The 26,338-nt window shown below is 38.0% G+C and overlaps 1 protein-coding gene across 1 annotated transcript in view; it reads right to left on the minus strand.

Moving 5' to 3' along the window:
- The window catches only part of LOC127428236 (copine-5-like), a 209,751-nt gene that overhangs the window by 103,614 nt on the left and 79,799 nt on the right, over window positions 1-26,338 (minus strand). Inside the window, exon 7 of the mRNA XM_051676445.1 lies at window positions 1,443-1,506. Coding sequence (XP_051532405.1) covers window positions 1,443-1,506 — 64 coding nt within the window. The remainder of the gene's footprint in view (window positions 1-1,442; window positions 1,507-26,338) is intronic.

Below are 26,338 nucleotides of genomic sequence, written 5' to 3' on the forward strand. Positions count from 1 at the left end.
TTACTTAGATGTTTAGGGTCATTGTCCTGCTGCTTCACCCAACTTTTACTGAGCTTCAGCTGGTGCACATCCACCCTGACATTTTCCTGTAGGATATCTTGATAACTTGGGAATTAATTTTTCCCTTGATAATGGCAAGCAGCCCAGGCCCCGAAGCAGCAAAGCAGCCACAAATCATGATGCTCCCTGCACCGTACTTCACTGTTGGGATGATGTTTTCAGTTGGTATGTGGAGCCCTTTTTATGCTATATGTACAGCTGTGTAATCTTCCCAAAAAAGTCAACCTTAGTTTCATCAGTCCACAAAACATTTTCCCAGTAGCATTGTGGAGTGTCAAGATGGTCTTTGGAAAACTTCAGTCCCGCTGCAATGTTTTTGTTGGAAAGCAGCGACTTCTTTTGTGGTGTGCTGCCATGGACATCATGCCTGTTTAATGTTTTCTGTGTTGTAGACTCATGAACAGAGATGTAAAGCAGTTAAAATGATTCCTTCAAATATTTAGCTGTCACTCTAGGGTTCTTTTTTTTTTTTTACCTCGAGAATTCTGCTGTGTGCCCTTTTAGTCATCTTGGCTGTACCGCCACTTCTAGGGAGAGTAGCCACAGTACTAAATCATCTCCATTTATAGACAATTTGTCTAACTGTGGACAGATGAATATCTAAGCTCTTCGGGATAACTTTGTAATCCTTTCCAGCTTAATGCATAGCAACAATTCTTGATTGTAGGTCTTCTGAGATCTCTTTTTTGTGAGGCATGATCCACCTCAGCAGATGCTTCTTGTGAATAGCAAACTCAAAATGCTTGAGTGCTTTTTACAAGTCAAAGTAGCTCTAACCCACACCTCCAATCTCGTTTCATTAATTGGATGCCAGGTTTGCCAACTCCTGACTTTAAATAGCTTTTGTTGACGTCATTAGCCTAGGGGTTCACATACCTTTTTCAACCTACAGTGTGAATTTTTGAATGTTATATTCAATATGTACAAGAACAATACAATAATTTGTGTTATTAGGAAAAACAGATTGTGTTTGTTCATTATTTTAACCTAGATGAAGATCAAACCAGATTTTAAGACTAATTTATACATAAATGCAGGTTATTCCGAAGGGTTCACATACTTTTTCTTGCCAATGAAAATTACAACTACAACAAAGCAAAAAGTTATACACATCATCATATGTCTTCATTACCTTTAAGTATGATAACACCTATTTTAAAGATCTCAGTAGTAAAGACAAGAGGAAATCTATATTGTTTGCATGGATGAAATTCATACACTAGTAATTTACTCTGAGCTTTAATAAGACAAAGCCTTTTTAATTGAAGGTCACAGAAAAAATTGCTGGCATCTGCAAAAAAATTTTTTTGTTCCATATCTTCAAAGAGAGAAAACAATTAATGCAGCACATGTCTAAAAACACTGTCAACTGACAGACTCACCCTGCAGTTTCCAAGCTCCTCAGCTGTTAGAACGATAATACCGCAGTTCTTCCCTGGTATACCTCTGAAACGGATAATAAAGATTACATTAAACGATTAGATGTTTAACTCATAGTTATTACAGCAGCTGTAATTAAATAAGAAACAAATTAAAACTGCAAAAACAATAAGGAAATAGAGGTTGATGGTGTTTTCTAGACCGAATTCCATTTTATGCTAATTTCAGGCACTGAAATTCCCAAAGCCAGTGACTTAACTTTAGGTTGGTATTTAATGTGATTCAAACTTATCCTCAATTCAGTCATTTGTTTAACCACTTTGGGCAACAAATTCCACATCATAATACCAACTTAAAGCTGAAGTATGTAACTTTTTCGATGTAAAAATACTTTATCGTTTCCCAGCTTAATATACAGGGCAGCTATAAGTATAGTAAGCCATTCGTAGGTAAATTTCCTTGAAAACTGCAAACATTGCTCTGTTTGTTTTGAGTGGCCCATCATGCCAGATACAGCAACACTGACTCAACAAATGGCATGAGTTTGAGGCAGGACTATCTGTTTGATCAACTAAAGGAAGACATATAGGATGTATTCGGAAAGATGAAAAAAAAAAGTTTATTTTTGCAACTGGTAAGGTTTGGCTGTTAACATGGCCCCATTAGCTCTGGTAGTTACCATAACTACACCATTTGGTTCCAAAAAGCATAGCTCCATTGACGTCCAATTCAAAATTATTTGTGTATTCTAACAAAATTTTACTACTGTAATTTATTTTAAAATAGCTACTGTAATTTAAATTGGTAATTTTTCATTACACTATAGTAGATGTCTTACCAGAGCCTGATTGTTATAAAGATGGTTAACATAGGGCATGTTGTTGCATTCCATCTACACTATTTTTAAAATTGTTAGTCTACTAGACATTTTTAGTCATTATTAATAGCATTAAGTGTATGGGTAGCTCTGAGATAAGTGGCAGTCATGTGATATTTGACATGCACACAAACAAAATTTATAGCCAATGAATAAATCTCATTCCAAACAGCTGTCCAAAATTGGCAACCCTGCAAAAAAATGGTTGAGGAATTGGGCACTACAGATCGATCTTATGTGCATCCCCACATTTAGATTCAAGGCACTTTGCTCAACCTCCCATTAAAATGGAACACACTCCCTGAAATGCATAAAATGTTTCATTAGCACTGACGTCCTCCATATGGTAAGTTCTCCTTCAGGATTCTTCGTTTGCAATAGAGGCAGATGTACGCAGTCTGTGTAAGTGTTTTGGACATGTGTTCACAGCTGAAAACCATTTTGAAAGACATCTTTTTTTCTAGCTGAAAACCATAATGGCACCACATGACTGCAGTCGGCAAACATCCTTCTCTCTGGGATAAAATTGCCATAAAACAAAGTTATCTTCTCACAAGATGGACAGCCTCGATGCCAGGGGCTTGTGCCATCAGCGGAATACAAAAAACAATAAAGAAAAACAATCAGTTCCTAAATTATTTGACCAACTTCATTTCCAACAACACAGTCAGACCTCAAAGACCCAATGAATGAGGTTGTATGGAAGGAATTGTTCTGAAACCATTTATGTAAGACTTTCCTCAGCTTTATTCAGGCCAAATTCAGTGACACCAAATTAACATGAATTTAATATCATCATTATGATCTACAGCTCCCAGAACACATCTGAGGTGTGTAAATGTTACCTGTATATCTCTTAAAAGAATAAGCTAATTGCATACAAATAAAAAAATACAAATAAAATAAAAATAAAATAAAAAATACAGATAACTGTAAAAGCAATGTTATTTTTCATTAAACAAAGCATTTATGGCTAAACAGAATAACAGAACTGGAATTCTTCACTGTTTGTCTCACTCCCTTTTTGTGTTTGTGTTTGCAGCATTCCAGACAAATTGCCAGTCTGTGCATTGCTCTGAGACAACACAATGGTTGATCTTGTTTTGGCTTCATTTGGAGCTATTTCGTAAGTTGAGCAAAAATATAATAGCTGGCCATATTACCAAAAATGTAAGTTACTTGAAATGAAGTTGTTGTCTTTGGAAAACCAAAAACCAACTGACTACAGAAAAGCCTCTACCCACAGGCTAAAAGACTGTTAAAGACAATCTAGTCACTGCTCACATTACTGCCGATTTGTATACAGTGGTGGAAATGACAGAGATTCACTAGGGGGACTCTAGTTCTTTAATTACTGTACAGGCATTTATAATGTTACAATTGACTATTTATTTTAAATAAATACTGTACTCTTCCAACTTTCTGTTCAATAATCCTCTACTTGCAGGGTAGAGGAAGCTGCTAGTTTAGGGCCTGTGAGGAGACTGTTTCTCAAATTAGAGACTTGCCCTCTTGATATTGTGCATCTGGTTTGTCCACTTCTCTCTCTGTCCTGGTTAGATCAAGATTGTTTTATTCTTTGAAAACAGAAGTGCATGGAATATCTCTCAAAAGAACAATAGACTGATGAATTTGAGGAGAAGTATGTTTCTTTTTGGTGATTTTTATAACCGAAATTTGACTTGCAAGTGTAGAGTAACTTAAATAAAAATGCAAGTGTACTCAATACCTCTTTAAAAAAAACTAGATTGCAATCTCCACACTTCAATAAGTAGCACAACTATTTTATTTGTTCTAAAAAAAAAAAAGAAGAAATGTTACTTTAGTACTAAGTTAACACATTAAATTATATCTTAAGGATTATGTGACACATTTTCTTAGTAGGCTGAATGAGAGCTGAAAATGGGTCATTGCCATCATGAGTAAAAATATAATTTTATCATAAATACAAATATAAAACACTAATCTCAAACAGTACTAATAAACTGCAACATTTCTAATGTTTTTGCTAGTATTTTTGATCAATTTAATGCATCCGAAGTGAAGAGAAGCATCAGATTTGTGCAGTCTTCTGATGCGTGGATTTGTGAATTGAGCGTGTGGATCTGTTTGTTGATCTGTTGCATGCAAATGTTCTGGCCACTCACGGTAGTCAACAATGCACAATCACAGATGCAGAAGATCCCATGCATTTATGTGTGGAACCAGCATAGCTTCATTGCCCTAACAAATTTAGCCAGTTTGAATGGGAACACCATTCTGCCACAAAATTCACTCCGGGAACTCTGTTTCCCCGCATTCCCCCCTATTTCCTGCCCTGTTTGTATAACAACTTTTTGAGATATGACACTAATCCTGTGACTTGTTTGTTAATACTAGGACTAAAATATCTTCAATATAAAACATTGCGCCAACTGTGCAAACTACAGTACATTGTGTTTACTCTCCTTTTAACTGTAGGCTGTATGAAGGTAAGAGAATGCTATTTTCTCCTCTGTTTGGACGAAGGTCCCACAGGTGCATGCTCACTCTCAAGTGTTAGCTAACTGCTTCATTACTCAGTCTCCCCCTGAAACAACAAGAGTCTTAATTTTATTGTAGCATTTTTACAAAAGGGCCTTGAACAAAACAGCGAGGAATGCTTGTCTGGAAACAAACAGGACAGTGATTCTTGTTGACAGTCAGTGAGCTAAAGAATGTATTTTCAAAGAAATAGTTTAAGCAAAAATAAAAATTCTGTCTAAATTAATTACGCATCATGTTGTTCCAAAACCATATTACTTTCTTTTTTATGCAGAACACAAAAGGAGGTTTTAATGAATATTGCAATGACAGTGGATAGTGCCTCACTATAAAGCTTCAAAAAGGACCCAAAAGTTTTTAAAAGTGGTCCATGTGACTCCATAGCTTTTGGTAAGACACAACCCGAAATGTAGGTCATTTTTCAGTGAAAGAGAGCATTGAGAGAAGCTCTCTCACAGTGGCTTGTGTGCTCACGAAAGAACACTGTATTTAGCTCTTGCATAAACACAAACATTTTACAATTAGATCAATCAACTAGACCAATACTTATGAAGACAATTAATCAATACATACAACTAGAGAAAGACACTTTCTGGCCTTAAGAAGTTGAAAGTATTTAAATTAACATGTATTTGAAATGCTGAAGACATGTTCCAAGAAGGCAAATCTATGAGCTGAGAAGTCAATCTTGCAGCAGTGCAGTTCTGAATGCAAGGAAATGATTCCATCATTATGCCACACAGAGTCTAAAGAGGGGAATTTACAAATATATATATAAGTCAGTTATATTGTGTTTGCCTAATTAAAGTTCACTACAAATATATATTGAAGACACATCTCAAACTTTCATCGCTTTGATGATTGAAATTGGCCTTTTATTTTTCAGAGAACTATGCAAAATGATGTGGCTACCTTCACACACTATGTTTAAGATGATACAGTATATTGCCTCTATTCTAGGTACGTGCCATTTGTCTGTGGTGTTTACTTGAGGCGACATTGATACACTTCATGAAAACTGAAAAATGATCATGTGATTCATGACTAAGCTCAGGGGGTATGTGAACCCAGTGTTCAACCATCTGTTTAATTTCCTAACAAGTCATCTTTCAAAACCAGGAGATTTAGAACAGTGGTTCTTAATTCTGGTCCTCAAATACCCAGGCACTGCACATTTCAGGTGTGTCATATAAGGGAGAGAACCAACATGTGCAGTGCTGGAGTACTCCAGGATCAGGCTTGACAACCACTGTTCTAGAAAGTCGGTTTGTTTGTGTGCATTTACACCTACACCTTGATCTTCATTAGCTCTCTTTTACTTTTATCTCAAGGGAGATCTAGATTTAAGTCTTTTCATGAGCATAACTCTCATTACTCTAGGGTGCGTCATCATTAGTAGCATGCAAGTTGAGTACACATGCATTCATAAAATATGTCATTAGTTGCAGAGTTATCATGCTGTTTGGACTCCCAGAAGAAAATGCTCTGTGCACATCTTCCATATTAAAGCCTGAGCTTGACTTATATATTCTCTTTGCTCCACCCTGGGACTTGGAGTGAGTTCTAATAAAATGTATATGGACATCTGTAGTTCCTCAAAACCCCAGAGCACACACTCACTGACTGGCTCATGGTTTCCCACTTTCCTGCCTTTGTTCTCTTCAGGAACCAGAGCTCGTAATTACAAACCCAACAGAGAGAAAACTAACAAAGGGAGCAATGTAATAATGGAGGCAGCATCTTGCATATTCATCTCATATTTGCCTTGGGAACTGGCGAGATGCGTGGGGGTGAAAGCATTGTGTAGAAACTTTCTTCAGGCTGCACAAAGAGAGATAATTTGAGTTTCCCGTAGTTATTAGAGCTTTTCATAAGGTTTTACTGGAAATGCAAATGGTGCGGTGTAGAATATCAAAAACAATTGTGATTGTCTTTGCAACACACCATCAATATTTAAATGAATTATTTGCGGTGTTCTTTGACACACCGTAACCTCTAGTGTGAAGGTAGCCTTAGACATGTTTGACCCGTTCTCACATCCAAGGCATCAAATACTGATTCTTGTGCAAGAGCCCTACTGATCAATATGTAGACACCAAAAGCAGCCTTCATGAAATGTTAGGGTATGATTTTCATTTCATTTGAACACAGCAACACTTATTAACAGTGATTAAAGTTTAATCAGCAACATTTATCAGTTTGCAATGGTTGATGTTTATTCTATTGTTTTCTTTACACATTCCGCTCTGCTGTAGTGACTTGTTTTAGTTGTATTCCGATCACTTTATGTGAATAACAGACCTAAATTTGAATCTTTATTCAATGTTCACAGTTGCACGGTGTCCGCCATAACAAATCTCACTCTCGTTTTAACATTCAAAAACTGCTGCCTCAAGAATCGTTACGACACAGCTTTGATGTCAGCGATGTCAAATGCCAGAGGTTATTGCATGTCTCATGACCGATTGTGACGGGCTCAAGTTTGGATGTATCTTTTGAATGAGATGGGACTGCCTTCACAGAGGGGTAAGATTTTCAGCAATTAAAATCTTCAGTTTCTCTTTGTTCTCTAACAAAACTATCATAATGTTTGGGATACTTCTATAGTGCTTTTTTATTCCTACAAAGTTTTTACACAAAGTCTTGTGACTGTACTTGCATCTGCTTGCTACATCTTTTATATTGTTGAGAATTGGTTAGGATTATGCATCGGGTGAGGTAAAGTGCTCAAAAATATCTATATAATAATGTAAATTGAATTATTTTGACTAAATTTACCTATCTCTTACATCTTTTATATTTTTGTTAATTGGTTAGGTTTAGAAATTTGGTTGGGTTAGGATATCTAAAATATCAATATGATTGCATAATGTAACTAAACTAATATATTTATAAGTTTAATAGAACATATTGCGATTATACACACAATAATATCCAAAGACTAACAGTAACGCCTCCCTTATGAGACTGCCCTTACCTACCATGTCAGGAAACAGCTGCTTTTGGCATCTGTATATTGACACACTGAGCTCTTGAACGAGTACCTTAGAAGTGAGAACGGGTTTTCAGGTCGTGATCTTGTCTTGATCGATAATAAATACTTGCAAGTAAAAGTATAAAATGATTTCAGCACTGCTGTACTGCCTACGTTCATGAACATGCTTACAAACATCTGGCTGTTTTTTCTTGTACTGTCCCTTTTCACTTTTAAGGAAGAAGTCTCAAGCATCTTTGTAGAGGCAGCTGCCTTCTGTTCGCCAGTTAGCACTTCACAGCATCAACATAAGCCTCTCAAGGCATAAAAACCTACAATAAGTCACAGTAATGGGTTTCAAATGTAGTGCCGTGCCTGCTCTGTTGGCTAGCTCGCTACAGAGAGAATAATGCCAAAGGCTACTTCTGAGGGCAGTTATGTGATGCAGTTAACAGCTGTAATCTGATCTCTATGGAGGGATTCTGCCGTTTTCAAGCTGAGAAATGGGGCCTTGGCATCTTACAAGACGGCACCCTGGTGGTGGTACATCTACACAGCAGGTCTGCATCCAAATGAAAGGCTTGTAAAAAATGGAAACAGCTTTTTCAAACTCACAGGAGTGGCTCATTCATCATTCGTTGAAACGGCAAAAAGAAACAGAAGAGATCTGGAAGTGGCTGTTATACATTTATGTATTTAAAGATACAGTAGATGATTCTCTGAACAACAGGTGTTGCAGCCCTTCATGTTGGACACTAATGTCACCAAAAAAATGATAAAAGAGCACCACAAAATACTCACAGCACTATCTGAATAGGATGCTGTGATGCATATTTGAAATTTGCTCTCGGCTAGCACACCTGTGCAAAACAAGCATACTTGAGTAGGTACTCTCAGTCAATGGGATATTATTATATTAGTGAACAGGAAAGTGGTTCAATGAGTGGTACTTCTCACACAAATAGCGTCATGCAGATTATCAACACAAGATTCCAGCTATAATTGCAGCCCAAAGCCATTCCCTCAGCATGAATTGTTGCTGCCATGCAGAAACATGACCTCTGCATTGTTCGAGGCACAATTGCTGCATGGAAGAGGGTGCAACAAAGGTACTGAGATTGTGGGAACATTCAATGAGGAAGGCGATTGGAGAAGTTGATTATCATACACATGTTCCTGATGCTCAGGAGGAAACCTGTTTGTTAGCACCTCCTGTAATTTCATGGGTATTTGCTGAATAATTTTCACTGTTGCACAATCATGCTGACATGATTGGATTTGCCAGTACATATAATGAAATGTCTTGGCAGTGGCCATAAAGTCACCTGTTATTTCTTTTGAAGGCTATTATCCATTTGCGTTGCACACAGTGACGACTGTCCCTCTTTTCAGAACGAATTAGCAAGATAAACCACAGCATTCACAATAGATTGCAGGGTTTAAACTTGCATCAAACACTGTTTCTACACCTCCTGAGTGAATTTCATTGTCCCATTTATTTACTGAGTAAATGTGTTCAATATTTGATACTGTCACTATTTTAAACACCCAACAAAAGAGCAACTTTATGCTTTGTTGATGATTGAGTGACCATCAATGTTGTAAGGTGTCACTTATGGCAAATATCCTAATGAAGCTAGAAAGAAATAAGTTTTCTTTTTCAATTATTAGGGTTTGGGAAGCAGCTTTTTGTGCAGTCATCTATAATGGACACAGCAGGTCTCTGAGCTGCGTTTCCATCGTTCAAACACTTGACTTAACGAGTTGCGGCTGAATTAGCCTGTCGAGAGAATCTGCTTTAAACCTGCTGTCATAAGAGTGACATGGTAAAAGAGACACCTTAGCAACTCACCAGTATATCCAACCCACGTCCTATTTATACACAGAGACAAGTAAATACAAAAGATTTGACACAAACCTGATTGCTTCCCTCTACATGCCATGGAGCAACAGTCATAGTAAGGACTCCATAAGAACATTACAGAAAATCAATGAATTCTTGAGTACCTCTGAATAGCAATGGCTTGAGTGATTGGTTGCCTTATCGTAATCGTCTGATAGACTACATGGCCAAAAGTATGAGGACCCCCAAACACCAAACCCATATGTGCTTGTTGAACATGTTAGTAATAAGTTTAGCTGAAAAGCCATTAATTTAGAATGAGGAGTCCACTTACTTTCACGTAGTGTATCCACTTTTTTTTTCTAAGGTTCTTTCTGGGGAATAGATGTGGGTGTGACTTCCACCAGAAATCATCATATATCACTGATTATCTCTGGCTGCGGACATTTTAGACCCCGTTTACAGCAGGTATTTGATCACAAGCGGTCAGCGCTAAATACAGGTGTAAAGGGGGTCCAAAACGTTTTGTGATCGGATCACAAAAAACAACATACGGAGGTAGTCAACAGGGAGTCGATGAACACATCGCATTTGAAGTGTAAACGCCATCCTGATACATTCCGGACAGCAACTGCCTATTAACCACTGCGCTAAATCAAGAGTTTTAAACTTTGCCAGTTAAGTGTGGAAAAGTACAAATTTGAAAAGCGCTGACATATACATGCATAAGATCTTTACGGATCTTCTTCAATATGTCTGGTATCAAAGTGCAGGGACACAGATGACAAGCACATACATCTGTAGCTAAGTTAATCAGTCCCACCAAGATTTAGCATCACTTTTTCCAGATTATTTCAGCCCAAAATTAATAAATTTGCTGCAGCTTTGCTCAAAAATTGCGATGCCATTTGTGGTGGGGGGTTTTTGTGTGTGTGTGTGCTATTCTGTCAATATTTTACTACGTTTATGCAGAAAAATTGTGAATTATACAAAATTGCAAGCTACCACAAATAATGTGGAGATCGGTTGAATTTGTATAAATTCTTGCAACCAAAAATTCCTGGAGGGACTGGTTAATACAGATACTCCACTGAAATAATGAAAGAATTGTCTGAAATTTTTCATTTGTACTAAGAATACATTTCAACTGTATCTGGGAGAAACAGTGTGCCAGGTTTTTTCTTTTTCTTCTTTGCACTTTCTTTGTAATTTATGACTTTTTGGTGGTTAATTATCATGCAGTAACACACTGACAAAGTAATGATGTACAGTATGTCATTATGAAATCAGTGATCCTCCCCTTGAAATCCCAACACGTCTAGATCTATTAATGAATGACCAATACCGCAGCGAATGAATGAATGGATGTAAGCCGCAATAACAACAACTGTTTTTACTTCTTAACGGAGGTAAGGCCCATATTTTGTGCAAAGCATCAGGGGATGTAGGAAAAAGGTGTTTAAGTTCCTGATTATATGTACATTTCAAAATCACACATTTACATTTGTCTGCATAGAAATAGATAAAGTGGGTTTGGTGCGTTATACAAATATTTTGATGAAGCTATTCTTGCAGCAACACTCCCATGACAAGCTGACTCATTGGCAAAGCTGCGGGAAAACTCTTTCATCTTCAGTGTTTCATCTTCCTTAATTATCGGTTACTTCTTTTCCTGAAAAAAAAGAATCTCACAGCTGAAGGTTTAATATTTATCTGTCCACAAAATAAAATATAACATTAAGGCATTATTAGTAGGAGGTTTGGTTGTTTTATATATATATATATATATATATATATATATATATATATATATATATATATATATATATATATATATATATATTAGTATATATACCGTATGTGTGTGTGCGTGCGTGTGTGTGTATATATATATATATATATATATATACCGTATGTGTGTGCGTGTGTGTATATATATATATATATATATATATATATATATATATAAAATGTAAATATTTGCAGCTCTCTGAGGTCATATTTTTGTGGTTTTTGACAGAAGAAAAAATGATTGTGTTCTGCATCTAAAATTAGCAGCAAGTATTTAACATTTTTAAGACCTGTTTCTGTTCCAAAACCGAGGCAGCATTTTAAGACATCATAGGCACTCTCCTGATATGAAGCCTGTTCCAAAAGGGGGGCATCTTAATTAAGCTGCCTCCTAAGATATCTAATTTTGGCCAAATTCTAAGGTAATATTGTATATATCCTTCCCCGGGTAGGCAGTCCCAGAATGTACTGTAAACAAACTATTTTACCCAAAATATATGCGTGCTACTGTATGAATATTTATGCTCATTAAAGTCTTGTATTGTTCCTCTCGTGTCACCTGTATTGAAATCAGTTGCTAATCGTGTCTCCTATGTGCTGCGCATGAGGAGCGCTATTTGAAAGGCACATGGAGTTGCTGCCTATGTAGAGCATTCCAAAAAAATAAATCAGTTTAGATGCTGCCATAGTAGGCAACTGCCTGGAGACAGCGAGGCAGCTCACTAACTTCTGGAACAGACCCTTAGTTAATAATTTTGTTGCAGTATATTAGGAAGATGATGGCCATTTAGGCAAAGGAAATAACAATCAACCATTATGAATAATATATATGCCTTTTGCTGTGAGTTGGTGCTGACAAACTATTAGAATAAAGCTGCATTTCAAGGTAGGATATTAAAATTCAACTCCAAAAGTTATTATTCCATTTTAAATCTCACAAAGTTACCACTAAACAGGGCTGCTTTTTACTAGTCTGCATGGCGGATGATAACATGGCGGTAAAATCCCATAGGGACTAGAATATTATTGAGATTTATGAGTGAGCTCTTTAGACTTGTGCTAGTTAGCAACCACCTAGCAACACCCTAGAAAACCACATATAATAAAACATATATTTCAGACTCCAAATTCTGATTGGATTAGCTAGATTCGAAACCCCCATCCTCATGCGTGTACATTTTGTTGTGTCTTCGCTATATGCTATTTGTACTGATCTCAGTTCAGTACACTCTGTGCTGTCATTAAAGGGTTAAACTTTTGACACATGGAGTCATGTGACAAAACAACATGACACCGATCTCTGTGGATTTTGTCTTTGGGAGAAACATCAAGAAAAAAAAAACTCATAAAGTTTTTGCACTGAAACCTGTTTATGTCAAAAGAGTAACATCTCTAGCTTCATCTGACATACAATTTAAAAAATGTCAGCAATTTATTGCAAAATAGCACATTGTTAAACACGATGACCTCCGACAAGGACTATAGGACTAATTTACCTTAGAAATCCTATATTCACTGCACATTATCACATGGAGAATCAATGGGTGCATCCAAAAGCTGGAAAATGCTGCTTACAGAAGCTGTATACAGAGTTATGATGAAATAAGGTGCTTGTAAAACTGTTCTGAGATCAGTGCAGTCAGACAACACACTGTAGGTTAGGTTATCCACTATTAGGGTGCAAGGGAGCAAGGGAGCTTCCTATAGTTTTCTTATGCAGCCAAAAGCATTCACTCCAAACTTCTGGTCAAAAGTTCAGTTTCAGTCTGCAGATGATGTTTGGACCACTCAACATGGTTGGAAGACATGCAACAATGGTAATCAGTATATAGATTTAAAATTTCTAAAGATAAATTTTAATTTTAAATGGATGGCATTGATTGGACGATGCTGGCCATTACTTTAATAATAATTAATTATGCTAATTTCTGATTGGTAAAATTCTTCAGCACTGGCTATCACTTGTTTGTTTTACAGTGCAAAAAGAGAACACTGAGATTTTGATGCCAAAGTAGACATAATTTTTATTTGTATAGTTTATTTGTGCTTTTCCCAATAAACATTGTTCCAAAGCAGCTTTACAGAAAATCAGCTATAATATCTGTAATGTCTCAAATACATGAATAATCAACACTCTTGGAAACATAATAAACAATTTGATAAAAAAGAGCTGACTTTCTATAGCTTGTTATTATTAAAAATTCCACAACTTAGGCCCACTGTCCCCGTATGGAGACATAAATGTTTCAGTCCACCAGGATTTTGCGGCACATTTTCCTGATTTTTGCAGCCCAAAATGACTGAATTTGCTATGACTTTTCTCAAATTTTGTGACGCAATCTGCGGAATTATTATTATTTAATTTTTTTGGGGGTTGTTTTGCAGTGAAAACTCAGTCATCATCATATGCCTCTACAATTGTGTTAATTACATTGTAAATGAAACTAATGCAGAGATTGATTGAATTTGCAAGAATTCTTGCAATTGCAAGATCGCAAAATCCTGGAGGGACTGATTTTTAGGAAAACTATTTGCTCTTCAACATTTTTGTATGTTTATTAGGTACTACTAGTTACAAATCAAAAAGGGAAATTTCTATGACACTAGCATCACCAAATAGAATTTCTAAAATAAACATTGTTTTTAAACATATTTCTGAATACACCTGCAATATACACCCTCAAATTTCACTCACTCCTGATATTGCTTGGTAATTCAACCACATTGCATTTTAAGAGGCACCAGCTGCATCAATCAATGGACAGAAACACCAACAACAACATCCACAGCACCTTGCAGGCAGATAAAACGAAAAAATTTAACAAAATCTGCTTTACAGTACAAAACAAACTCATTGACCCTCCGTGCCATGCACATGAATGGCACCACAAGCAACCATTCATCACAAAGGTACTTAGAAGGAGAGGGAAAGAGTTGAAAAAGAAAGAGAATAAAGAGATGAATGTGTTAAAGGAAGAAAGAGCGGCTCTAAAGAACTAATCACATACATGGTCATTACTCTTCGTCAGCATTAGAGCAATAGGACTACCATTACAGTCTACCTCTCTGTCTCTATCTCTCTCTATCTGTCTCCCTTACACATTGGTCCTGTCATCATATCCTTACAGTTGGACAATCAAGGAGCCATGAGTGATGGAAATCATATCTTTCATCACACTACACAGTAAAGCTCACAACTCACTCCCCTAGCACTCCTGTGAGTGCGGATGGGTATATGTGAACTGGAGGTAACTCAGCTGCTACAGTGGGTTCCAAAAGTCTGACACCACTATTGCAATTTCTATTTTGCACTTAAAATGTACAATTTACAAACTGTATTATCAACTAAACAATTTGAGTGAAAAATAAATTGAAAATAAACAAGAATTTCAGAATGTATTATTGTTTGGTATGTGCCCCTTTTGCTTTAATAATAGCATGCACTAGAGCTGGCATTGACTCAACAAATGTGTGGAAACCCTGATGATGCTATCCCAGTTATCCCATGTTATCCCAGCATGATAAAGAGCATCTTGTGCACTGCAATTGAAAAAAAAATCTGAACTTTTGTGCAGTCATAAATTTGCTTAGTTGATTAGTGATTTAGAAATAGTGCAGAATCATGAAAATGTCTTATTCATTGCAGCATCTGGACCAATCAGACACACAGTTATTCATTATTTAATGAATAATCCAACAGACATCTCAAGACAGTAATAAGCAAAGGTCCAAGTAGGACCTAATCATTATCAGCTCTTACTCCCTCTTTGCTGACACTGGTCTAGCACTAGTTGACCTCAGAGAAATTCCAGGTGGGGGAAGGTAGCCACATGCAAAAGCAAAGGAATGTGGCTGAGAAGAAACTCACACCACTCCCCCATAGGAAAGACACATAAAGCCCATAAAACAGACTTTTCTTCATTAATTTATAGACAAACTGTTCTATAAATGAACATGCATATTCTCTCGACATTGTGTGTATGATTATTACTGTCTCGTATAGTGTCTTTTTTCACTGTATACCATTTTGTGCATGCTTTATGACAGAACCACTAGATGATGTAAAATTATTGGTATCATGCTTCCTATCAAATTAATCCTTGTGTGATGCCCTAAACATTGGAGTATAGCACCCCCTTATAGCATGCATTGTATGCTTGTTATATTAATCAGAGCATAAAGGGGCGCAAACTGCTAGCTTACTCCAATCATGCAAATGAGTCAGCTTCCAAACAAAGGAACTTTTCCCACTGGAAAATTGCACCTTTCTCATTGATCAAGCCAAACTCGAGAGGAGTGACCTCCCTCAGGAGTTAAAGGGCACTGTCGGAGTGACCTCCCTCTCTCTTCCCTCTTCTCTTTCTCCCTTCTGCTCATCGTTGCTGCTCATGTGGGACCGGAAACACCCGGTCCGACCGCGAGGTCGCGAGCCGGCAGGCCTTAACACATCAAGCCTTGTGTAACTTCCTAGACCATAACAGAGTCAAACTAACACCACAAGTTCATCATCATTTCTTCATTCAACACGGAAGAAATTGACTGCAACTTCAACACCATCGACTCAAGGAATCATCAAGACTTTCTCCTGAGACTGCATCCGGGCTCTCTCTCAACAGCCAAGGCATTGCAAGTATCGTACAATTAACTAACTAAACAGAGGTTTAGTATAAGCTGTGAACCCCTTTGGTAACAAAGGTGCTTTTAAGTAAGAAACTGATGGTTCTTTCAGATGGATAAATGACTCGTCATAGCTTCTTTCCCCTGTTCTGTTCCAGTTTCATTCACTTTCACGTTTCCATTTCCCATGTATGAGTGATTTGTGTTTGTTTAGATTAGTTATGTGTTCGTGATTTAGTTAAATAAAGCTTTTGTGTACATTCTTGCGAGTTGATTCTGGTCTGCTTGTACATCAACGTCAATTTAACGAGTTGATCACAGCTACATGCTAAGAAAGAGTTATTTTTCTGTGGCCACGAAAAATATACTTTCTGAGAGATTGATACACGATCAATACTGAGTGTTCGCTGGACAAACAGATTAGTTGACTGTAATATTAATTCAGCTACAACAAGTTAATTCTATTGACTGATCCAAATATTTATAATTAATTATAATGAGTTATGGTTAATTATTCATATTCCCCTTTTAAAGATAATTTGACGGTGGTATATTTTGATAAATAATCTCATCCCTGTTTTTAAAAGATTTAGCTTCAAAGCTGTACCTAAATATTATTTTCAATAAGCCATGAGAATAATATTACTCCAATAAGAGAATTAATCATAATTCCCTTATTAAAGCTAATTCCTTACAATAGAAATTGTGAGCGGATACAACGAGATGCTGTATTACGATGTTAATGGTGGAGAATTTTACTCAGACAAATAATGTAGTTATTTGTCATTTATCTAATTTATAATGGTTGTCGAACGTGACTAATTCTATTATAAATTTCCTTACATAATAATGTAGAATAAGGACAGTTTAATTTAATTCCTAGCTCACACATACTTTTCCCTACATATAACTGTCACATTCAACTTTAACCCATCTCGTGTACATTTATACTACCAAATTTGCTACATCATTAAAAAAATAATAATAATAAAATAAATCTTTAAATCCCTAAACTTATTTCCTAGTTGAAATGAGATTTTATACCCCAGATTTTCAATGTGGTTAGAGACATTTGGAGGCCATGTAAGTAGATAATAATGTGGAGAGAGAAGGAACAAGAGAAGCCCAGAGAAGAATGGATTGTGGGGGGAGTACATGAAGTCTTCATCAAGAAACACTCAGGCAGGTCACATGATCACTCTCTCGGCTGTTTATAGCCAAAGGCCAGCAGGAGGGACACCTATTATCAATAGGGGGGCATCTTTACTTCTGCAGGTGTGCAGGAACCCCCTGCCATTTCTGCTGTTTCAATCTCCCCTGCAAAGTTCGGAGGCTTTTATATAGAATAATAACTGTCACATTCAACACCGGATGAAAGCATGAACAGAAATAATTATAATGTTATAATTATTTGTAGCTAGATTTTAGCTCAGGAGACTTGGCTCAGGAGAAATAGTTCATCCCACAATTCTTTAATTTTTTTCAATTTACTTACCCTGGAGATTCCAGACTCAGCCATTGAGGGTTCTCCGTGCACCGAGCGGACAGAGCGAAAGACCTCTCAGGTAAAAGCAGAGGTGGTGGTGTATGTTTTATGATCAACAAATTCTGGTGTGATCAGAGGAACGTACATTCTATCAAGTCTTTCTGCTCTCCTGATCTGGAATTTCTCATGCTTCTGTGTCGACCATTCTGGCTACCGAGGGAATTCACAGCGGTCATTATCACTGCTGTGTACATCCCGCCACAAGCCGACACAGACCGGGCACTCAAGGAACTGTATGGGATTATAAGTGAGCAGGAAACCGCGCACCCTGAGGCCGCGTTCATTGTGACCGGGGACTTTAATAAAGCCAGTTTCAAATCAGTCGCACCAAAATACCACCAGCACATTAGTTTCACCACACGAGGGGACCAGGTTTTGGACCATTGCTACTCTCCCTTCCGGCATGGCTATAAATCCCTCCCCTGCCCACCATTTGGCAAATCGGACCACTATTCCATTCTGCCCGTTACAGGCAGAAACTGAAACAGGAAGCACCCACCCTCAGAACGATCCAGTGCTGGTCAGACCAGTCAGACTCTAAGCTACAAGACTATTTTGATCACACAGACTGGGAGATGTTCCGTTCCGCCTCTGATGATGACATTGAGGTTTACGCTGATAGCGTAATGTGTTTCATCAAAAAGTGCATGGAGGACATCGTTCCGACCAGAACAACACGGATCTATCCGAACCAGAAGCCATGGATAAATAGCGATGTTCGTGCAGCACTTAATGTGCGGACCTCCGCTTTCAATTCCGGGAATGTGGAGGAGCATAAACAAGCCAGTTATGCCCTCCGAAAAACTATCAGAACAGCAAAATGCCAGTACAGGAATAAGATTGAAGGACAGTTTAACACCACCAACTCTAGAAGCATGTGGCAGGGAATTAACATCATCACGGACTTTAAAGGGAATAAAAACTCCACCATGAACACCGCTGCCTCTCTCCCGGATGAGCTAAATACTTTTTATGCTCGTTTTTAGGGAAATAACACTGCCCTCGCGGAGAGAGCTCTCGCGGCCGAAGCTACAGAGGTTAGTTCGCTCTCCGTCTCTGTAGCGGATGTAACCCGATCCTTCCGACAGGTGAATATCCGCAAAGCCGCGGGCCCAGATGGCATTCCGGGCCGCGTCATCAGAGCGTGCGTGAACCAGCTGGCTGGTGTTTTTACAGACATTTTCAACCTTTCCCTCTCTTTGTCTGTAGTCCCCACATGCTTTAAAACATCCGCCATTGTGCCTGTTCCAAAGCAATCAAAAATAACTTGCTTAAATGACTGGCGTCCTGTTGCTCTGACCCCCATCATCAGCAAATGCTTTGAGAGACTAATCAGAGATTACATCTGCTCTGTGCTGCCTCTCTCTCTTGACCCATTGCAGTTTGCTTACCGCAACAACCGCTCCACTGATGTTGCCATTGCATCTACACTACACACTAATCTCTCTCACCTGGAAAAAAGAACACTTATGTGAGAATGCTGTTTGTAGACTACAGCTCAGCATTCAACACCATAGTGCCCTCCAAGCTAGATGAGAAACTCCGGGCTCTGGGCTTAAACAGCTTGCTGTGCAGCTGGATCCTGGGCTTCCTGTCAAGCAGACGCCAGGTAGTTAGAATAGGCAGCAACATCTCCTCATCACTGACCCTCAACACTAGAGCCCCACAGGGCTGTGTTCTCAGCCCACTCCTGTATTCCCTGTACACACATGACTGTGTGGCAACACATAGCTCCAATGCCATCATTAAGTTTGCTGATGACACGACGGTGGTAGGTCTGATCACTTACAATGATGAAACAGCCTACAGAGAGAAGGTGCACACTCTGACACACTGGTGTCAGGAGCACAACCTCTCCCTCAACGTCAGTAAGACAAAGGAGCTTGTGGTGGACTTCAGAAGAAAAGACAGAGAACACAGTCCCATCACCATCAATGGAGCACCAGTGGAGAGAGTCAGCAGCTTCAAGTTCCTGGGTGTCCACATCACTGAGGAACTCACATGGTCCATCCACACTGAAGTCGTTGTGAAGAAGGCTCATCAGCGCCTCTTCTTCCTGAGACGGCTGAGGAAGTTTGGAATGAACTGCCACATCCTCACACGGTTATACACCTGCACTGTAGAGAGCATCCTGACTGGCTGCATCTCCGCCTGGTACGGCAATAGCACAGCCCACAACCGCAAAGCACTGCAAAGGGTGGTGCAAACTGCCAGACACATCATCGGAGGTGAGCATCCCTCCCTCCAGGAAATATATACAAGGCGGTGTGTGAAAAAAGCTCGGAGGATCATCAGAGACTCCAGCCACCCGAGCCATGGGCTGTTCTCACTGCTACCATCAGGCAGGCGGTATCGCAGCATCAGGACCCGCACCAGCCGACTCCATGATAGCTTCTTCCCCCAAGCAATCAGACTTTTGAACTCTTGATCTCCCACGATCAAAATACATCAGCACTGCACTTTATTACTCTTACTCTTATATCTCACACCAGACTGTCATAAATTATATTATTATTATATATATTCTCTCTTAACAACTTACTATCAACCGACAGCCTGAATGTCAATACAGTACAATACAGCCTACTGTACATTCTATATATACTACTATATATACTTTTTTATTTTTATTGAATAATGTGTATCTATATTGTGCGTATTGTATACTGTACAGTGTATGTTATTATTTGTATATTGTTGTGTGTAATTATGTGTAAATTAGTCTTTAAATTGTGTTGTGTTAATTTGATGTTATTGTAAATTGGTATATGTCTCATCACTGTCACGACTGCTATATTGATTGGAACTGCACCCAAGAATTTCACACACCATTGCACTTGTGTATATGGCTGTGTGACAATAAATGTGATTTGATTTGATTTGGTTTTTGTTATTACAAACCTGTGTTTTTTGTATAACCGTGTATGGGAAGATTTTCAGTGAATAACGATATAAATTAATAAAGCTGTGTCAAGATTCTTCAAAAATTCTCCTTTTGTTTTCTAAGGAGAAACAAATGAGACAATTGTTGACATCCAGTAAGAGTATAGAGTAAATCCAAATGAATGTAGAGAACATAGCAAAGACAATTTGTCTTCAAACAGTCTGATGAGAAATGATGAGTTCATATTAAAATCTGCGACTTTTGATCGTAAACTTTGGTATGTGAGCACAGTTTGAGACATTGTTGAGATCTCTTCTAAAACATGAAGTGAAACATGATTACTAGGGTTTTAAACACAAGTCTCCATTTATCCTCCATTTAATCTCAATGCATTGTAGAAGAAACAATGGAGATATTAAAGAGATCTCGTTTTTTATTTTTCTTTCATATGAGATCAAATGAGTAAGGTACAGTTAGTTCACAGATTGCAAAATTTCTGCACAGTCTTAGTATTTGCAGCTTTAAAGCTTTAACGTCTTTCCGCCTTTTGACAGCTGTGATAGGTGAATTCAAAATCTAATATAAAGCACATCCTGGACTTCTCAGTGTAGAAACCAGGAGCAATAGAAATGAGGTGCAAACAAAATGCCATCTCTTTCCTGGAGCTAAAAATATTCTCCTTATCAAACTCAAACGGCAGGCTGAAAAAGGCAGTGCGGAAAGCCAGTGAAGGTAACTTATTATGCAGTTGCTTTAATACACATCTGCATATTGCAGATACACAATAACAATCCTCAAAGGAGCCGCCACTATCTAGGTGAGGTTTTAATATAGCTGGTTGCCATACCAACAATGAGGTGTATCACTTGTGACAGTGTTTGTGATGTCTCCTGTGATGCAGAGAGGAAAGTCTCAAACTTTCAAAAAACTAATCTAAAATCTCACACATTACATACAGAGTTCATCAATCATAATTTGGAACAAATACATTGCATTTGATGGTGCATGCTTCTAAAAGGCATTCAAATGAGAAGCATGTTTTGCTTCATGATTTTGATCATAAGAGAAAGATATGGTCTTGATGCTAAAAGGAATAGTTCTTTCATTACTTACCCTCATTTCATTCCAAACCTGTATGCTGTTATTTTTATTTTTAACAATCATTATGTAACTTTTGCCATACAATGACAGTTCACAATGACCAGGGCGCTCAAGTTATAAAAAGAATACCATTTCAATAGTCCATGTGGCATGTGCGCTACACTAGTGGTCTTCTGAAGTCATTCGGTAGATTTGCGTCAGAAATAGAACAAAATTTAAGTTGTTATTCATTGTTAATCTTCACCTCCACCAAAGCTTGCATAGTCAATGTTGATTTCTTTTTTATTCTGGACACAAACATGGGCTAGCATCAAGATTAAGGGGAGGGCAAGATTATCAGTGAATAATAACATCACTTTATGTTACAGCTGTGGTCACCATGAACTGTTGATACGTGGCAAGAGCTGCATTAAAACAAATCCACAAATATTTAGTTTTTGTGTGTTCCAGAAAACACAATAAATTGTGTTTCTGTTATGAGTGAACAATTCCTTTAAACAGTCACTTTCTAAATGATAGCATTGGAAAATAAAATGCCCCCCTCCCTCTCTTACGCATGTCTTATGCATTAACCAGACAGAGAAGCACTTGAAAAACAAAAATCATCCAAAATCTTCTGTTCCTTTTGCTTTCATTTAAGCTGCTTGGAAAATGCACAGCAGAAACGAAGAACCTAATCAGACAGCTAATTTCAGATAAAGGTCTCTCACAGGGCGTATGGATTGTTTTGGCTCAGTTCATTCTTAACAAATATATTTTAGAAATGGCTGCTAAATCTGCAAAGCAATTCTGTTTTATGATGGACTTAAAATTCACAGGAAGAAGACATCAATGTCTGATAATCATCTTTTTTATAGAAATTATGCATTTTCCACAGTAAACACAAATAAAATGATTCCTATGTAGGGTTTTTTACCCCTCAAATGGACTGTCAGACTCCTCTATAAAGAGGCAATCCGCCCCGTCGACTCCTGCCTCAGTTTGCAGAAACGACGGGAAAGTGCATTTTCATTAATGCACTTACAATGGAAGCCTTACACTGAAGAGTCCTGAAGAGTTTAAAAGCATATGAAGTCTGTATTTTTGTTGAAGCACAAAAAATATTATAAAAAATAATAATTCCTGAGGGTGGAGTTTGCTCCATATAAACTGAGAATTATGGATAGTTAAGTCACATCTCTTACAGACTGATCTCACAGTAAATAAATAATAAAAAATGTAGGTTGAATTTTCTTGATCTGTACTTACTGCATTTTAAAGCACTGGCCCCAGTAGCCAAAGTGGGAAGTGTTTTTTAACATAATGGCACGTGTGAGGTCTGGACTCCCCATTTTCTCCCCAGCAAAGGTACGGACAATAACTTACAGTGTCGGTATAGCTATGAAATGGCATATTTTTATATTATATGGAAATGGTACTTACTAAAAGAAGAAAACAAAAATCATAAACAGTCAAAACAGTCTCTTCAAAACTGGGCAAGGATTAGGACATTAGAGGCCCACAGACACAGCCAATGTAGTGGGGTCTGGGGAATCTTCTACCAAAAGATTAAAACATTTCAACAAGTTCATCAGTCGAGTGCACTTTGATATGAACATCAAAAGATAAAATCAACAGTTAGTTTTGAAGCTGAATGACAACAATCTAGTATTTGTGTTTTCATATTTTTACATTCAGCATACATAGTATGTACATACCCATGTATTGGGAACAGGAGGTCTTGTGACTGAGGAAAGATACTGTATGGGGATTCAGGGGTTCAAGAGAAAATTTTGAAAATTTAAAAGTCTGAATGGACCATTTTTATAATTTCCTTAAATTGAGAATCTACCTACAATAAAAAAAATTTTTTTAAAGGCACCGTTTTTCAGATGAGAAATAAAACCGAGGTCCTGGCTCTTTCTGGTCATTAAAAAACCCAGTACACTTCTTGTAAAAAGGAGGGGTGTAGCCCCGGTGTCCTTAACAAATTCCCCCCATTGGCCCTTATCAATCATGGCCTCCAAAAAAATCTCCCTCCATTAATTGTCTGTATCAGTCTACTCTCTCCTCTCCAACAGCTGGTGTGTGATGAGAGTACTGGTGCACTATGGCTGCCATCGCATCATCCAGGTGGATGCTGCACACTGGTGGTGGTTGAGGAGGTTACCCTGTTCACTATGTAAAGCGCTTTGAATTTAGTGTCAGAAAAGTGCTATATAAGTGTCAAATTTCAAATATTGTACATCAGTGCAGCTTAAAAATACTGTTTGATGATTTCTATTTAAGTTGGCCTATAAATGGTCTGACTATCAGATAATGGAAACATTCTCATAAGAACTCATCTATTCTACTTAATAGTAAGTAGTTTCAAAGTTTTATTTGCTTTTCCTTGCCATCCATGCCAGATATTATGACATCTTTGATTCATTTTCACAACATGAAATGTTTGTTTATTATGAAAGGCTGGAAACATGCTGATTAATTAAGCTAATTTTAGACAGGAAAAAAAACATCTAAAGGCACTCCGGAAGCTCATTGTCCTGTCACAAACCTGGTTTAGCTGAACTGTCATATCAGACACATGAATTTGAATTCACTTTGCTTTTTTCTCATTTTCTGCAGTGTGTTTTAGCGAAAGGTGTCAGTATCCATCTATTGCTGCTCACTGTATTTCTTCTCTATGGTCTGCTGTCGTTAAAATAACTGCGTCTGTAGCTCTGCGTGGCACCTCATGTCTACTCACATGCAGGACGGTGAAGAGAGAGAGGCGACGCACGTAGAGTGGGAAAGGGTAGAAATGAAGCATGTTTGGTAATAGACAAAAAATATTTGAGCATACAGCGCAGAAAGACCAGTGCAATCTATGCCCCTGAGCACTTGTGGTGTACACAACTTAAGCGTAGAAACGGTGAGGTGGGGCAACCGTTGTTATGATATCTCGCAGAGGACCTGGACCAATGTCCGCTGATTGGTGACCGCTGTGATACAGTGAAGAGGAATGCATATTTTATTAACTCTTAACCCCAAACCCCAACCCTAACCCTAACCATCAGTGGAGTAAAAATATAATCTTAGAGGGAAAATGGAACCTCCAAATCATGCTCCACTGATTATGCAAAAGAGATTACTTCCTGCTTTCAATGCGGAACAAGAACCCCAGTCACTGCATCAGTCGTATCAAAAGAGAAATTGAACTGATGCAAAATTGTCTGATGGGAGATGGCACTTGTCAGTGACTCTGCATAATGGGGCAGATGTTAGGGTACTGAAGCAACATGCCAAATTCCTGTGTGATCATGTTGGCCCTCACTAGTACAGTATCCTTGTGCAAGTATCATGCGAAAGTAATTGAAAGTAACTCTACCAGGTTTACAAGGCACGACATGAGCTAAAAAAATTTACTTTGCACAGACAAGGTTAGTAAGCGATTCTATCTGACTAAAATGTTAAAATGTCAATTATTATCGTGTGATAGAATCGCGAATATCGATTATTGATCTGCACTTTATTTTCTTGATACATTTTGAGGCATTGATATACAGTATTAACATTAGCCGACATTTAAATTAGAAGCCTAATTTGTGTGCTTTCCAATTCTCTGTCAGTTGGCCTTCCGTTAAATGTAGTTATTGTCAACTCTATCACATCTACATTTATGCAGCTGGTGTTTCGCATGGTGTTTTGTTGTGGGAAATGTTATGGCGGATAAATAATTGGGATTTGGGAGAGTTGTGGGAAAAGATGGGACGTTTGGAGTCATGTAAGATTCCGGGTTGATGGAGTTGGCCAATACCTGGATAAATCACAAACAGTGTGTAAAAAGTGCCCGGCAGAATTGCCATACTTCAGGAACACAACCAATCCAATATCCCATATGAACAGAAATCATGGTGAATGATAGGGATGTGCGGCGAAAGGCAGTAAACAGGTACAACCAACAACTGTGGAAGCTTTGAACCCTAGGAAAAATTCATCAACTGATTCGCCACAGGCCAAGAAGCTAACAAATTGTGTAGCTACATTTATAGTTGGAGATATGCAGCCACTTAACATGGTGGAGAGTCCCTTTTTTAACATGTTAGAGGAAATAAAAATGGAGTTTAAGTTACCTGGCCGCTCACTCATAACTAACATTGTGTTGAGAAATATGTATGAAGAGACAAAGACTATTGTGCATAAGCAGCTTGAGAAGGCCAAGGGCATCGCTCTTACTACCGACCCCTGGACCTCACAAGCTACTGATAAGTACTGGTAAGCCTTTGCAGGAGATGTTAGGGTTCGGTGTAGCAATGAGCAGCCCTATTTACACAGTATCTGAAAAAATGCCGATAGATTGATAATCACTGGGAAAATGTTCTGATCATCGATGCGTGAAAAAGGCATTGATCCCAAGACTAGTGTTTGCACAATCAATGACAAATACGATTCTGAGGTTGCATTTTGCCCTTTAATATTACACTTAAACTGCACTGATGGTTAGGTTTAATTTTGTGGTTTGGGTTGGGGGTACAGTTTATAAAATATGCATTCCTCTTTACTGTATTACAGCCTGTATAGCTGAAAAAAATAAAAATAAAGACTCACTTCACAACTCGCTTTTGGCACCCCTCCATGGACATTACACCCACAAAATGGAGCTCACACGTGCCCATACGCCCAAAAACGCTTACCACTTTGGCCACTGGGGGCAGTGTTTCGAATTTTGGTAAGCACAGACTAATTTTAACTAAAGAAATCACATGAAAGCACATGTTTCCATT

The sequence above is a fragment of the Myxocyprinus asiaticus genome, chromosome 37, assembly GCF_019703515.2.
Source record: "Myxocyprinus asiaticus isolate MX2 ecotype Aquarium Trade chromosome 37, UBuf_Myxa_2, whole genome shotgun sequence".
Classification (NCBI taxonomy): domain Eukaryota; kingdom Metazoa; phylum Chordata; class Actinopteri; order Cypriniformes; family Catostomidae; genus Myxocyprinus; species Myxocyprinus asiaticus.